The sequence below is a fragment of the Poeciliopsis prolifica genome, unplaced genomic scaffold (genome assembly GCF_027474105.1).
Source record: "Poeciliopsis prolifica strain line A6 unplaced genomic scaffold, Auburn_PproV2 SCAFFOLD046, whole genome shotgun sequence".
Taxonomy (NCBI): Eukaryota; Metazoa; Chordata; class Actinopteri; order Cyprinodontiformes; family Poeciliidae; genus Poeciliopsis; species Poeciliopsis prolifica.
In genome coordinates, this window is record NW_026562421.1 from 698,459 (window position 1) to 715,562 (window position 17,104).

Below are 17,104 nucleotides of genomic sequence, written 5' to 3' on the forward strand. Positions count from 1 at the left end.
AGCGAAGTAAGAACACACTGGGGTCAGTGTTGATGGAGTACCACTGGCACCTTGTGGCGATATACTGGTACTGCTAGTGCAATACCAGTATTGCCCCAGCAGGAGGCAGTGGTACTCCATCAATGAGAAAACAGATCGACGCTACGTAATAACAGTCAGCCGGCGACAGCTGGAGCTGCCAAGTTTTCCTGAACATTTTGCCTGCTTTTTGGAGCCACAGAACTGGACTACGCTCAACATTTTGCTTGGATTTTGGAGTTGCAAATCCGAACCACGCTTTTGAGCAAGAAGGCTCTGTTGGACCGGAGTTGGAGAAGTTTAAACTGAGCAACAGCTTCCGCGGTGCGGGCGGAGGTGCTGAAAACTGCGTGAGAGCTTCAGTGGTGGCTGGCGTGAGGTTGCTCGTACCCCGCGGTGGCAATAGGCCGGAGCGGCGCTTGGCTGCGAGGGCCGTTCGAGGCTGCTTGCAGCTTTAATTTCTGTTTGTTATTTTACGTTTTGCATGTTCATTTTGTATTATTGTTTTTATAAATTTGATCTTTCTCCTTAGACAATAGAAATGTTTCTCCAGTGTTTCCTCACTTATCAGCAAGAGCTGTAACAGTTTCATGTCTTCTATAATTGATTTTCTCCCACTCCCAGACCAACTTTGTTTTATTTTCATCTGTTTACTTGATTTGATCAAATGGATCATTTCACTGTGTGTCTCTAAGTGATTAAATGTCGCTCTTTCTGTTTTTAACATCTGTAACTTTGCGTTGGACTTGATTGTATGACACGTACTCAATATACAAAGTTTGACTGATTGATTGGTACAATGCTTTGTAAATCAGTAAAGTTCTGTATGTTGCATATTCAGGTTTTCTGCTTCAAAATGAAAAACAAAACTGTCAAAATGTTTTTTCTATGAATGAACTTATGAACATTGCATTAAATTATTTCTTGAGTTGAACATATCTTAATAAATTGGCAGTCATTCTGCTGCTGTTCTAAAACAATATTTATAGTATAACTAATTTATGAAAGTATTCATATTGGTAAAACAATCTTGACCAGCAGGGGCATTTTTCTGCTAAATAGTACCTGTTATAAAAGGCATAAGAATGCTGGATGACAGAGAACCTCTGGGAGTACATGATATTATTTCATTAATTTTCTTCTGCTTGGTGCCAGCATATATCTTCCATAAACTTCTCTTTGGATCATAGAATCCAATGGAGTCATCAGTACAAGACTGAGAAATGGAGTGATGTCAGCACAAAACCAGGGAACACTGGTGGCATCTCTGCTCAGCGTCGGCTACCTTAAGGCTGTAATATTAGACTTATAGTTGTGGTTTAGTTTTAGTGTCATCAATGCTATTTAACAGCACTTTTCAGAAATGCTGTAAATGGCTATTGATAGCACCAACTACTGTCAATTGACCATTAGACAGTAGTTGGTAGTCAGCAGAAAGTTAGGTAACCAAATCTTCGGGGCTAGAACATTTATGAGTGGCATTTAATCAAAGTAAAACATCAGTGTGCATAACCTTTGTCGTTATATAGGGTCAGAGAAGGCTGAAGGTAATTTTTTCTTTCAGGTCTTCACAGACTGAAAATGTTTCAGCCTTCTGCATCAGCGGAAAGAAAACAGCCTGGCAGATACAAGGTGTGTGTCCAAAGTCCTGCCTGTTTTTGTGTTGAGTCAGTATATTCTCACAGTTCAAGAAGATGAGCTGCAGACACGGGAGATGTAAGTTGTACTACAGCACCTCTACCACTGTGGATGAAGCCAGACTTTATATGTTTGCCAGAAAACTACGGCCTTACAAGGCCATCACACCAACCAGAACAGCTGTCCTCCATCAGACTAAAACTTTATTTTTGTGTGGGCTCAGGCATCATCATGCCAACCAGAAGCAGACAGTTCTGCTGATGGGGGATGGCAGAAAGTTGGTGAAGAATGGAAGAACCAATTTTCCAATAACCATTTTGTTTAAAATTTCTGAAATACTGCCAAACTGGTGACGTGACTTATGCAGAGTTGTCACTGTGCATTATTTATATTTAAGCAGTTGGCACAGTGATGAATCATTGACCTACTGTTAAGTAAATAACTGAAGAAATTGTTGCTACGTAACTAAAGAGGGAGTGAGTAAGTTGACGCCAACAACCTTTCTTATCTGACTGTGAGAAGTTGAAGAGAAAGTCTTTCTTGTGCCTACATCCCACAAAAATAAAAAAAACTCATGAACTAAACAGTTTTTTGAGTTGGTAATATTATTAGAAATGCAGTAGCTTTTCAATTTAAAAAACAAGTATTAACATTGTTTTTATTATTTGAACCAAAATGAATGTATCTAGGGAAACCAGGCATAATTTTCTGGGCATTTTCCAAAAAATGTTACCTGATATCTGGATGCCAAAATGAACAAGATCCTCTGAAACCAGAAACTTTTTAACTCACTTAAACACTGTTTTTAAATAAAAATATTTCTGTGAACTGAGAAATTAACAAATCATCTCAATTGAAACATGATTGCTTTGAGACATCAAATAACTTTGAGACACATGTATTTTTTTAAATATTTAAAGGTCACATAATTACAAGATCTGTAAAACAGAAAACTACAAATGTCTTCCCAGATCACTCCAAGAGATCTTTCCTTCCAACAGCCAACACCATCTACAATAACTCTTTGAAAAATTAGAATTAATATGAGTGATAACATTTAACTTCCTTTTGGGATGAATAAAGTATGTTTGAATTTGAATTTGAAGAAGTGTTATTTATTTTACCAAGGTAGCCATAGAGACCGAACATGCTTTGCTGCGCATTTTTCAAAAAGTGGGACAAATGTCTTGAACAGCTGCGAGTAACTGGCCCATCTGTATGACTGGACAACAATAAAACAAAAACAATGAAGAAAAACCTACTACAGGCATTTTGCATGTTGGCAGTCATCGTGGGTAAGTACTTACTTTTTTCTGCTTGTGATTTTTAAAATTGATTTATGTTTGTAGTGTAATTCTGCTTGGAGAGACAGTGGTTAGTGGTTAAACAGAAGTGCTTATCCAAAGCGCACATTTTTGACTTATTCTTTGGAATATAAATTCTCAAACTGCTCAGGTTGACTAGGTCAGTGACAGGGTCCATTAGCAACTGCACTTTCTGTGCACGTTGAGGGCCTCTAGTGTCAGTCAAAAGATGATGTTGCTCTTCCAAGATACTGAAATAGGGAAAGCATCCCACTTGAAGAATTAGATTCAGCATTTCTGCCTGGTTTCAGAACCTCTCTATCCAAATGAAGGCTAAACTCACATGTCTCACATAAAGCAATTTCCCCATGGGGATTAATAAAATATATTCTATTTTGTTAACCGCTAAGAACTGCAGCTACTGGGGATCACATCAGAACATTTTCAATGAAACTATAATCAAACGGACTCAGAAAACCTTCTAACCTTTCAAACCTTCCTCATATTCTAAGAAATCAAACTATCAGTTCCTGCTTGTCAACTGAACAGCTGCCAGGACTTATTTGATTCACTTTAAATCAAAGCCGTGAACAGTAACAATTCAAATTCAAATTCAAAAATACTTTATTAATCCCAAAGGGAAATTAAATGTTGTCGTAACTCATCAGTTTAGATTCTTCAGAGTCATTGTAGCTTTTAACGGCGGTTGGTAGGAAAGATCTCTTGTAGCGGTCTGTGCTACAGTAAATCTAAAGAAGCCTCTGACTGAAGGCAATCCCAAGACAGCATCATGAAGATGACTGTTAGGGTTGTCCATAATTTTCTAGATCCTATGTAGAATCCTCCCTTGCATCATCATCTCCAGAGGTTCCACATTCGTCCCCTGAACAGAATCAGAAGAGAATCAGCCTTCTTTATCAGGCTGTTGAGCCTTTTTCAGTCCCTGGCTCTGATGTTGCAACTCCAACAGATGACGGCAGAAGAGATGACGCGCTCAACAGCAGAATTATAGAAGATGTGTAGCATCTTACTGGAAACCCTGAAGGATCTTAGCTTCCTCAAGAAGTCCAGTCTGCTCTGTCCCTTTTTATAGATGGCTTGACTGTTGCATCTCCAGTCCAGTCTGGTGTCAAGGTTAATACCGAGGTATTTATATTCCTCAACCAGAGTCGTCCTGTAGTTCACAACTCTGTACTCAACAGCAGAAGTCGTCTTAGTATTTCTGTAGATGACAGACATCAGACTTGTGTTGGAAATCTGAAGTGCAGAGAGAGAGAAAAGGAAAGAGTACAGTGCCCTGTGGTGCTCCTGTGTTGCTGACCACCTGATTAGATACACAGTCCTTCAGTTGACCCAAACTGTGTTCTGTTTGTAAGTTAGTCATATTTTCAGATTTTTAAGATGTCCAGCTGTGTCTTCTGGAGTTTCTCACGGAGCAGATCAGGCTGAATTGCTAAATGCACTTAAGCAATCACAGAACATGATCCTCACAGTGCTGCCTGCTTTGTCCAGATGACAGTGAGTCTTGCAATAACCCACTGCGAGAACCCGAAGTTCTCATTGCTACATATGCCTGCTTTCTTCTCCTTTGGGCTGTCTACCTTTCTGCTCTCTGGCCCCATGCTCGCCATCGTTGCAACTGTTTACCAACCACCAAATATAATAACTCTTTTATGAAAGATTTTATTGCTCTTATTATATATCTGTCAGCCCTCTCCTCGAATGTTATGTGGTATTAAACGATATTAACGTTCACGTTGATGCTGATCTCTCCTTCTCCAAATATTTCTTTCCGATCCACATCCAAGGACACACACTATATTTTTTAAACTGCTCTGTCTGTTTTCTAAACTCCTCTGAACTTCTTCCTTTTACTGATTATTCGATGTTCTCTTTTAATGTTAACATCCATTGCTCTTCCTCCCTCTTTTTTTGTTAAATTAAAAATGTTAATCATTATGTTGTTTTATCACACATTGTTGACTCTCCAACATTGTTCAAATCTCGTTTCCACCAATAGTAATGGCCTCACCATTATCCTTCATTTCCTCTACTCCTTGAAAACCCAGTCAGTTTCCTTCTCCAACTGTGCACCTTGGTACACTCCTGAACTTTGTTCCAGGTTTCTTCTAACCACAATAACCTTGGCCCCAACTCTTCTTCATGCATCACTGTTGAACTCAGTCCTCCCTACCCCCTTCTGTCCCCTAAGCTGCTGACATTCCTGACGATATTTGCCAGTGTAAGCGGTCTTACAGCCAGCTCAATCTTTTTCCTACAGTTCTCGTCAAACATTAGGAAAAAGACTGTCACTACTAACATCATCCACTCCTCTCTGTCCTCTTTTATCATCCCCGCGGCATTTATATCTATAGCCATTACTCCTATCATCAGCAATCTGTTCTCCACCCTTCAAACTTCAACAATCTCCATCCTATCTAACCTACCATCCATTTCTAAAGTTGTGGAAAAAGTAATTGCCAATCAATTACATTTTCTGTCATGTTGACTGGTTTGTAGAATTACAGAAATACAGAGGCAGCCAATCAGTTAGAAGGTTTAATAAAATAAAGATGAAAAAAAAAATTACAAAAAAAAAAAAACAGGGAGCCAGGCCAGGAACACAAACCAAACATCCAATGGAAAGAAACCAGCAAGGAAACACGAAGAGAACACACATGGAACGAGAAAGTAAAGACAAAGTGACAGGAGGAACCAGCGAGGTGTGAAGTTTTAAAGGAAATGCACTTATTGTTATGAAGCCTAAGCGCAAATTCAAATTCTTTAGCCACACCTGCAGCATCCAATCAGCGTGCGCCACTTATCACCTATGACCAATCAACGCCGGACCAAGCCACGTCACGTCCAATCACCGACCAAGCCCCAGCTGAAAAGGATCTCCATCCTGAAAAGAAACCGCTTTTCAGCCGAGCTCATCCCACCTGCGCCCTACCTCCACCTCCACTCATGGCTCTTCGAGGATGCATCCTTCACCGACCTCCACCACCAGTGTCGGTTCCCGGGGGATGACGTTCCTATCAGCATGGGGAATGCTCATCCGAGCTTATCGCAAATCACAGCTCGATGTCCTCAGCCGGGGCCCGAGCACCAAAGACTTTAAATTCATGCATGTCAATAAACTCTTCTAATCGTTTTTCTTCCTCAGTCTGAGTCTCTCCAGATTGAAATGGGAGTTTGTTTTCTTTCCAGTAATCTTTTCATCTTTTAATCCGTTTTATATCATGATAGTGAAATCTGTTTATATTTTCCCCAGTGTTTCCATTTTGTAGGCCATTTTTTACTATTACAGTGAACTTTGATGCATTTGCTAATTCCCACCTTTTTTTCTCCAGTTGTATAATGTATTGTGTAGATGACATGCAGTAAGTGATAATTTTACACATGTTTATGAAATGCATGAAAGACTTTCTGTGCTTGTTCAGCATTTGGGTACACTGTTGCCAATAGCAAACCTGGAAATGAAGCATGTCTGCAAAATGTACCATTTTCTATTTTCATTAAAGCTCTCCCATTTATTTCTTAAGGTTTTAAGATGTTAAAATGTTTTTTTTTCATATCTATTTTGTATGAATTGTTGTTGCTTTGCTTGTTTTGCCCTATAGGGACAGGCGTTGGGTTTTTTCTAAGAAACACAGTTCGTCTATCGGAAAACATGAAGAAATGGGTGGGCATACCAGGGGAACTGCTAATAAACATGCTAAAGATGTTTTCTGTATCTCTCATCGTGACAAGCGTGGTTGCAGGCAAGCTAAACATGAATTCAGATACAGAGATAGATTGAAAAGATGCTCACTCATCTTTTTGAGGATATTTTGTATAAATGGTGATTGAAACATGTGATTACATCTGTGTTAAAATATATTAGACTCATCTGATATTCTTCCATTTATTTCTTGTAACTAAAAAGTAGAAGAACTAACTGAAATTTTGATTATTGTTAGGAGATACACGAACTGGCATGTTGTCCTGATCATTTCTTGGCCTTCAGATGAAATTCTGGTTCTGCTCTCTTTTCTCAGGAGTAACTGGATTAAACACCAAAGTGTCCAAGAAAACAGCTTTGATCACAGGAGCCTTCATCTGTGGCTCTACCATGATAGCCGTAATTGTCGGTAAATTTACCATGGGCAGCAGATTTATGAAGACCGCTATAGTTTGTAGTGTGTTATTGCTTTTGATATCCTGCCTGATACTTTGTGTTTCAGGACTATTTCTGGTTCTCACATTCGAACCTGGTAGGGAAGAACATGAAACAGACCTTGACAAAGGCCGTGAGTCAAATGCCGTCTTGCACGTGATCATGCAGGATCTTATAAGGTGAGACAAAATTCATGATGTTTCTACATTTTCTGTTTGTATGTTAAATTTAAGATGTTTGACTACTATTAGTTCAACTATCTAGGTTTTTGTGACTCTGGGTAAATTGATATCAAGTTTTTTGGCTTTAATGTTGATCTCAGTTATTTTCCTGACTCTCCTTTTACTCACATAGGAATATGGTTCCAGAGAGCTTCTTCCAGGCTTTCTATGAGCACGTACGCTTTTATTCTGGCCTACAGCTCACTGTGTAATTTCCCATTTGGGATCTGGGAGTTTAACACCGTTTCTTTTTTTTTCCCAGTACAAGACTGAGATTGTTGAAATTAAAAATGAAAAATCTGGCCCCGAATATGATCACACCTCGGTGAGTATTTTCTTTCGATCTTTGCTTTCATTCTAGAATCGTCATTTTACAGCCACAAACTTCAAATTGAAGAGGAAGAAATGAATGGCCTTGAGTTTCTTCTAATTTAAAGCCTGAATGGGGAGGTGGTGTTTGCCAATGTGACAGTAAGGTGTGCCACAATTGTCATTGAACAAACATTAGGACAAACAACCTTGCAAACACTCTTACTGTCAGGATCTTGTGTTTGTTTTTTGTTTTGTCATTATTTGTGTTCCATACCTACTTCATTCTGCCTTGTTTCTATTTTTACATCAATTCCTTCTTAGTGTTTCTAGTTATATATTTTTTGTGTCTTGTCCTTTCCTCGGTTACTCTAATTTTCATTATTTTTCTTATTTCCTAGTCTCAAGTCTGCTCTCCCTCACCCCTGGTGCCACTTCCTCTTTCTCTCTCCTCAGCCTGTCTTCTGCTTTCTCTCCTCACACCTGCAATCCATTAGCTCATCAGCCCAGATCTTTGTTCAGCATGCAACCAAACAGTAGTGATTCACCTCTTCCTCAGTCACTTCTTGCTGGTTTCCCTTCTACATTCCATTTGGCTCCACTTCCCTTGTGTTTGTTACTTTTTAAAAATAATTTAAAGGGTTCAAATTCAAGGTTTTTAACCCTTGAATTTGTGCTTTTCCATTTCACAATTATTAGAGTGGTCTTTTACAAAAGATATGCATATTAAATACATTAAAGTCAATGGTTTTATTTTTACTTATGAAAAAGTGACATGCATTGTCCAACAAGGTGATGTACTCCTACAATATTGTTTTCAGATGGCTGGAGACACCATACTTGTGTTTTTTTTTTTTTTTTTTTTTGTGTGTGTGTGCAGAATGAAACTGAGATAAAACTAATAGGTGGGTACGTTGATGGACCCAACATGATAGGACTGGTCATCTGGTCATTCACCATCGGCGTCCTGTTGAGCGCTGTTGGACAGGAGGCAAGAACCACTGTGGAGATCATTCAATGCCTCAATGATGCCATAAAAATCATAGTCAACTGGATCTTGTGGTAAGATCAGACAATATCTGAGCAGATGTCAGTTCTTTTACATATTCAGTTCTATTTATATAGGACAGTTTCGATTCTTAATAGTTAACTTAAAATATATTTTGAACAGCCTTTTTTTAATTAAACCTGCTTTTTTTTCTTTTTTTACTGTTTTTTGTTTTAGGTACTTGCCAATCGGAGTTCTGTTCCTGATCACAAAACATGTGGTGGATGTGCGTGACTGGGGCATTGTCTTTAAGCTCACAAAGTTTATAGGAGTGGTTCTTGCAGGGTATGTTCAACCACCTTTTCCTTTTCACCTTTGCTACCAAATTGATATAACTGCTCCTGAGGTAGCAGTACTTCATAAACTTCACGAACATGAAGTTCGCTACAGGCAGTCTGAGTCAGTCCCACCAACAGATAGAAAGAATATCTGTCTTCATATCAGACATCCTGATGTAAGACATGGTACCGACTGTCACGACGCACCTCTAAGTCCCGGTGCCACCCGGTCCCACCTGGTCCCACCTGTTATAGTGACAACAGTCAGAAATATTCATAAAGATTTGCTCATGTTCATGACAGGTGTGATGTCATGTTTACGAAAATGTCATGACAGTCTTATTCACAACCCGTCTAAGTGTTTCCATAATTTTCATTCCACTTTACTGTGATATACTACTGTATGTTAGCATAACATATAAAATTCCTCCAAACACATTGATCTGTCAGGCTTTCCCATGACATGTATAAAGAGGTATGAATGAATGAATAAATGTTTAACAGCCAGTGAATACTTAATGCATCTCTAAAACTAAGTGTGACTTTGTTGTGTTTTCAGACAAGCAATCCAATCCCTCATTATTTTCCCCACATTGTATGCCATTATCGTCAGACGGAACCCTTTTAACGTCATCAGGCAGATCTCTAAGGCTTTGACGACAGCATTTATCATCGCTTCCAGGTGAAAAGTTCTGTTTGTTGAAAAAGCATGACACTTCTCTAGTTTGTTCATGTGAACGGTTTCCTCAATAAAGGATGTGCTTTCTACCAAAGCGCCGCCGCTCTGCCTATCACCTTGCAATGCTGTGAAGAGAACTTGAAGGTCAATACGAAACTCTGCCGCCTTATGTTGCCCATTCTTACCAGCATCAATAGAAATGGAATGGTGGTCTATGAAGTGATCTCTGCCGTCTTTATGGCCCAGCTTCATGATATCTCTCTGGATGCCGGCCAGCTGATCGCCATTGGGTAAGCTGCTTCATATAAGTGCATGGAATTGAGAAAAGGTGCATGCTGGGATTGTTAAGATCAGCTATTTGCCAAATGGGTAACATTTCCCCTCAGCAGGGGCCCAGAGCAATACATAGTTGTCATGTAACATCACACTTCTGTTAACTTTGTAACTGACAGCCATTTTTGCAGGAAGCTGCTATGATAAGAAAACTAATTCACTCATGATTGCTTGACTTTGAAAATGGTAATATGTCATATGGAATTTGGTGGATTCTGGTTCAGTTATATTTTAAAAAGCGACCTACTCACCAACTTTTACAGATCATCAGTAGAGGAGATGCTTACATAAGCTGATCTAACACTGTTGTGTTAGATTTCCTATAGAGTAGCTAATGTACCACAGTGATTACTTAATAGGTGCAAAATAAGCTTCAAGTCTAAAAATATAAAACTGTAAAACAATTTTGATATTCAAACCTGAAATTTCTGATCACTTCACTTGACAAAATATTTGCTTATTTCAAAACTATATCACTGTGGAGAATATGTTTATAAAATAAAAAAATTCCCTTCTCAGCCACCGCGGGTGGTTCTTATCCTCTGAGCTCGGGTCCTCTACCAGAGGCCTGGGAGCTTGAGGGTCCTGCGCAGTAAGATCCTGTGTGACTTCCAGATCCAGACAGACAAAATGGTAAGGGCGAACCAACCAGACATTGTCGTAGTGGATAAACAACAGAGGAAAGCCGTTGTGGTAGATGTAGCAATACCAAGTGATTGCAACATCAGGAAAAAGGAGCATGAGAAACTGGAGTAATACCAGGGCCTCAGGGAGGAACTGGAGAGGGCCTGGAAGGTGACATCAGACATCAGACATATCAGTCCAGAAATGTGCAGTCCTTGGCACAGCCAAGATACTGAGCAGGACCCTCAAGCTCCCAGGCCTCTGGTAGAGGACCCGAGCTCAGAGGATAAGAACCACCCGCGGTGGGTGAGAAGGGAATTTATTTTATATATTCCCTTCTTATGTAAAATTTATTTTTATTATATATAATTGGGCAGAGTGGTGGAAACCCTGAGGGTTCATGCCAGAGTTGAGGCAGCACGTCAAAGACTATTAATTCTAAAAGTGTAATCCGGAGGTGTTTCACAATATTTATAGATATTTTCATTGTATGTTTTGAACTGATGCAAGTGGACAATAGGAAAGGAATGATAAAGTTTCATATTGTAGCATTTCTGTTGCTGGGACAGAGATGCTAATTGAGACTGTGCTTGGTTTGCAGCTTGACAGCTTCCATTGTCGCCTTTGGAACTGCAGGGACCCCATCATCAGGAGCTTTGAACTCTATCCTGATTCTGACAGCTGTGGGACTGCCTGCAGATCATGTTGGCCTTCTCATTGGGGTGGAGTGGATTCTGTAGGTTCAACGTAATTCTCGAAGCCTGCTACTTGTGTTTACAGAGTACTTTCACCATCAAACTGTGAGGTCACCCTGGATGGAGTTATGCTGGTCTGTTATCAGACAGTTTGAAATTATTCTTGACCAGAACATGATTTTAACTTTCATTATAAACTAATTTCTAGGAAACCTAATAGTGGAGAAATCCTGAGGAGAGCTTGTGTGGTAATGATTGATAAAACTACAGCTGGAGAATGAAGTCAACAACAATCTGAGCTTTAGAAGACCTGGTGCACCTGGTTGTTGTAGATTGAGGGAGAGAAAAGCTTCAAGAAAAACATAGCTGAGTCTGACAAGCATGTTTGTTTTCTTCTGTTACCTTCAGAGACCATTTCATGACCGTGGTGAATGTGATGGTAAATGTCTTTGGTGTTGCTATCACCAATCATCTGTGGTATAGCAACCGGAAAAACATATCAAGGTAAATGAAATCATTAAAACGATGTGTTCATTTGCAAAGACACAATGTTGCCAAAAGTATTAGCTCCCTGATCCAAATGGTTGAATTCAGGCGTTCCAGTGGCTTTCACAGGTGTATGAAACCCACTACTGAACAAATAGGTCATTCTCAAAGGCAACAGTGAATTTGAGACTAACACCGTGATAGGATGCCGCCTGTGCACAGCATAAAGTCATTACATTTCCTCCACTGGACTCTAGACCAGTATGGACATTTTGTCTGAAGTTCGCCTCACATGTAACAACAAAAAAGAAGTACAGCAGCAAAGATTTTTGACGCTAGACTCCGGAATACAGGCTGGCTGTCCCATTAGTTTCTCCTGGCCCTTTATTTTTGCTGTATAGAGAGTATCTTCATATGTGCTAGTTGCTGGGTTGCAAAGAAAAACATTCTCCAAGGAGTTATTACCACTGCCATTGCATAATTGGCCACTCCCTCCCCAGTCCCAATGAACTCTACCATTCTATTTCACCTTGCACCATCAGATAGAAGACTGAAACAATAAAAGGTTGAATAAACAGGCTTGACAACAGTTTTTAACTCCGCCGGTTATTTTTGAACCGTTTCATATAACAATTATCTGATTGTAGCAGGAGCTGTTCTACTCATAAAACACTCAGATTGTGTAAATATAATTAAATTTTTTACTGTATTGTTAAATAAACATCTTCACGTCCTTCCTGTCCCAGTGAATCTCACCTTCACACGAGTCACTTCTTTCTAGCCTTTAGTTCTCCAAAGCATAAAATGGATCTTTTGAAAATGAAACTCAGTGGAAATTGCTGTGTTCAGGAGTGTTGCATTCTGATCATTTCTGGAACCTAGTTTCACTGGGGATGATACGATGTTAGTATGCAACGGGCAGCTTGTACTTTGCTTTGCGGTGACAGGACTCTTGATAAACACCAGAAACAAACAGTGGGGATCCTGAGTGCACCGATGGCAGAGGAGCTGAACTGCTTCTTTGCTCTCTTAGAAACCTATCAGTAGTTCTCTCCTTCTCCAGCCCTGCCCAGCCCCAGCTGGTTTCTGTACCACTTCACTCCCCGTACATGAGGATGATGTCAGACTGGTGGTCCTGGCAGTGAACCACAGCATTTTTTTTTACCATTTCAAGATCCCAAACTTGTGGGAACAGTTGGAAAATGGCTTCTTGAACACCAGTACACATACCAGAGTCCATAACATGTATTATTACATTTTGTGTGGTAGAACTTAACCGGTTTGCTCATATCATATCTAACCCTGTGGGTTGAGAATAGACATCCCTCTAGTTCTTGTGTGTGTGAAGGCAGATGAAAGATTACTTTTGTCAACATTGTGTAAATTCCTTTCTAAGCTGTATCAGTAGTCTCTGTATTATTCACTCATAAACCCACATAACAATGGTCTAAACGTATCAGAATGTCTTCAGTTTGGAGAAATTTTAGTATAGATTGTTATAAGTCATTTACACTGAGTGGGGAAAACAAGAGGTGCTTTAGTCCCAGTTTGTTTTGAACGTTATTGACCATGTTTTCCTTTTTACCTGTTAGCACTGATGGGGTTTCTGCAATTCAGAACATGGAACTGGACTTATCCGTTTTGGATTCTGATGACGATTTCGTCCCCTCCACCTCTTCCTCCATCTCAACATCCATCTTATCTAGGAAAGGGAGTCATGTCAGAACATAGTGACACCAACAAGCTGAAACCTCAGGATAGGGATGTCATCATCCTGGTGTATTTGAGCCGATCATTTCCTTGTTTGCTTCTGTATTTTTTGGGAAGATGGTGCCATATTTGTTTATTCATGTTTTTGTTTCTATTTTTTGCTGTTCTTGCAAATATGAGATGATCTACTCATATATCCATATTTTATTGATGTTTAATTTAGTTAGTAAGTCTAACTGTTGTTATGTGTTTGAATAAAATAGATCTTTGCTACAATAGATTTTATTGTTGTACTTTTCCTTTTGCCTGTTACCTATATATGGTCTTTTGTGTATTTATAAATTTGATCTTTCTCAAATAGCTTGTGAAATACACTCACTTTTTTAAGTACACATTGCTAGTACGACTTTGGAGCCCTTTTGCCTTCAGAACTGCCTTACTCCTTGCTGTCAAAGTCTCAACAAGTTCCTGGAAATGTTCCTCAGAGAGTCTGATCCATTTTGACGTAATGACATCACACAGTTGTTACAGATTTGTCGGCTGCACATCCATGATGCAAATCTCCTGTTCCACCACATCCCAAAGATGTTCTATTGGACTGAGATCTGGTGACTGTGGAGGCCAGTCGAGTTCAGTGAACTCATTGAAACCAGTCTGAGATGATTTGCACTTTATGAAAAACATGGCACGTTATCCTTCTGGAAGCAGCCATCAGAATATGGGTACACTGTGGTCATAAAGGGATGGGCATGCTCAGCAACAATACTCAGGCGGGCTGTGGCACTATCATGATGCTCAATTGGTACTATTGAGCCCAAAATGTCCCAGGATAATATCTCCCACACTATTTCACCACCAGCAGCCTCAACCGTTGATACAATGCAGGATAGATCTATGCTCTCATGTTGTTGACGCCAAATTCTGACCCTACTAATCGAATGTCGCAGAAGAAATCAAGATTCATCAGACCAGGCAACGTTTTTCCAGTCTTCTATTGTCCAAATGCAGTGAACCTATGTGAATTTTAGCCTCAGTTTCCTGTTCTTAGCTTACAGGAGTGGCATTAGGTGTGGTCTTCTACTGCTGTAGCCCATCCGCCTCAAGGTTCGATATGTTGTGTTTTCAGAGATGCTCTTCTGCATTCCTCGGTGGTAATGAATGGTTATTTGAGTTACTGTTGTTGCTCTATCAGCTCAAACCAGTTTAGCCATTCTCCTTTGACCTCTGGCATTAACAGAAATTTGCGCCCACAGAGCTGTCGCTCACTGGATATTTTCTCTTTTTTGAAGCGCCTGTAAGATGGTTGTGTGTGTGAAAATCCCAGTAGATCAGCACTTTCTGACACACTCAGAGCAGCCCATCTGGCACCAACAACCATGCCACATTCAAAGTCACTTAAATCACCTTTCTTCTTCATTTTGCTGTTCGGTTTGAACTGGAGCAGATCATCTTAGCCATGTCTACATGCTTAAATGCATTGAGTTCCTGCCATGTGATCGGCTGATTCAACATTTGCGCTAATGAACAGTTGGACAGGTGTGCCTAATAAAGTGGATGGTGAGTTTATTTCTCCAGTGTTTCCTCTGTAATCAACACACCCTTCTACAGTTCCTCATATTCTATAATTGACTTTCTGAATCCTCAAATCAGTATTTACTTGCTTGTTTGATTTGCTTATGCAGATGATTTCATTGTGTCTCTTGTGGTTAAATCCTTTTTTTTCAGTTTTTTACCTCTGTAGCTTCTTATTAGACTTCAATCTGTGACAAATGCTCTATGTACAAAGTTTGTCTGATTGATTGGTACAACTATACTTCCTAAATAAAGTCCTTCATGTTGCATGAAATGGTTTGCTGCTTTCAGATTAAAGATAATTGAATTCAATGTACCTGTCATTTCAACAAATTAATACATGAGAATTACTTGGAATCATTGCTGAAAATGAGCTGATTTTAATAGTCTGCCAGTCATTACCCAAATTTATAAAATCACATATGTTTGAAGAATGCAGGGCCGGGTTATTGACACTTACCAGAGGAGGAAGTAAACTAGCAGGATTCATAACTTAGAAAAAGAAATGAGGAATTAACATCAGATCACATGTTATATCAGGACTGAACTGAATTTTGTAACAAATAAAATCTAATAAGTGAATAATCATCTCATCTTAAAGTGTAAAATTCTACAAAGTATTTTTTTCAACTCTGCGATTTTTCAATATATAAACTAAAGTCTATCTGACTTCCCCATTTCTATAGTGTGAATAAAGCCCTATGAACACACCATGCCAAAAGTAGGAATATGCATCCACAACACTCAATGTGGAACTAAATAAAGCCCTGCCAGAAAATTGAATTTTTACTTTCAAATGCATGATAGTTGATTGATAATTTATGACTCTGCACATTTTGACTGCAAACAATCAACAGATAAATTCAGACCAATGCTCAAGCAATATATTGTAAACACAAACAGAAAACTCTTGTAGCTATTCTACGGAGGAGTTTTAGGTTTAAATTCTTCCCATATTTAATGAGTATTCTCCTAACATTGTTGAGTCAAATACACAATAAACCATCAAAGATGTAACAACTGCTTTCATAAATGAAGAATGCAAACAGATTTATTGCTTTGATCACTTTCAAAAACAGATAAATTCATAGCAAGTAAGGTGTGAGCAAGCTCCAGTCAATATTTTCATTACCAAGCAATAAGTACAACTGGATTTGTTTTTAAATAATTATCAAATTATAAAGTATTTTTAAAGGGGTAGAATTGTGTATTTAGCAGGTACACAGTGCCATTTTATATCACTATCAAGGAACTATGTTACCTTCAGTTCTTGTAAAAATATGGCATATATCACGACTTAAACTAAATTTGACTTTGCAGCTTAATCCCATGATAAATTAATGGATTTCATAAACATGCATGAAATAATAAAAGCAACACTCCAGGTTTTTGATGAGGGAATTACATTATAGAACAACATAAAGTTAAAAAACTTTGGTTTTACATGATACTGTCCCCTTATAAAAATGCAGCAATAAATAAAACCTGAATTAATTTGACATAGAAACTGATATTCTATGCAATCAATATGTGGTTCTGTCCAGTAGTATGACACGACGATTGGCTAAGAAATGTGTTAACATCAAGGATATTTAAGGACATACATTACAAAAAATAAAAAATAAAAAAAAATAAACAGTACTTAACATCTTTTCATTCAGGCACATCAAATATGGCATTTGTTCAGGCACTATGGATTGTCCAGCAATTCATTCTGTTTTCTTCAGCCTGGACCTTTAATACTGACAGGTTGATCAGCTATTAGAAACACAAAACTCATTCATGATATGATTCATTTCATATTAATGAAAATACTTCTGGAACAAATAAAACCTTCTGAGCAGCAATCTTACTATGTGAAGATCAAACTAAAATAATACATGAGCTAGACTCTTAGAATAGCAACTTATATATATATATATATATATATATATATATATATATATATATATATATATATATATATATATATATATATATATATATATATATATATATATATATATATATATATATATATATATATATAT

The 17,104-nt window shown here is 38.5% G+C and overlaps 1 protein-coding gene across 1 annotated transcript; it reads left to right on the forward strand.

Annotated features, from left to right (window-relative positions):
* Window positions 1-2,812: 2,812 nt before the first annotated feature.
* LOC129377136 (excitatory amino acid transporter 3-like) lies at window positions 2,813-13,782 on the forward strand. The gene is made up of 13 exons (XM_055056896.1): window positions 2,813-2,951; window positions 6,584-6,724; window positions 7,001-7,093; window positions 7,187-7,298; window positions 7,474-7,516; window positions 7,603-7,665; window positions 8,530-8,711; window positions 8,875-8,982; window positions 9,535-9,657; window positions 9,750-9,944; window positions 11,213-11,347; window positions 11,715-11,810; window positions 13,385-13,782. The coding sequence occupies exons 1-13, from the start codon at window positions 2,903-2,905 to the stop codon at window positions 13,521-13,523; spliced, it is 1,479 nt and encodes a 492-aa protein (XP_054912871.1). The 5' UTR covers window positions 2,813-2,902; the 3' UTR covers window positions 13,524-13,782.
* Window positions 13,783-17,104: the final 3,322 nt, after the last annotated feature.

Excerpts from the sequence above, each read along its gene's own strand:
- LOC129377136 (XM_055056896.1), top strand. The coding sequence starts at position 2,903 with ATGAAGAAAAACCTACTACAGGCATTTTGCATGTTGGCAGTCATCGTG. Across the intron at positions 7,517-7,602 it reads TCCAGGCTTTCTATGAGCAC|TACAAGACTGAGATTGTTGA; the intron begins GTACGCTTTTAT and ends TTTTTTTCCCAG. Across the intron at positions 11,811-13,384 it reads AACCGGAAAAACATATCAAG|CACTGATGGGGTTTCTGCAA; the intron begins GTAAATGAAATC and ends TTTACCTGTTAG.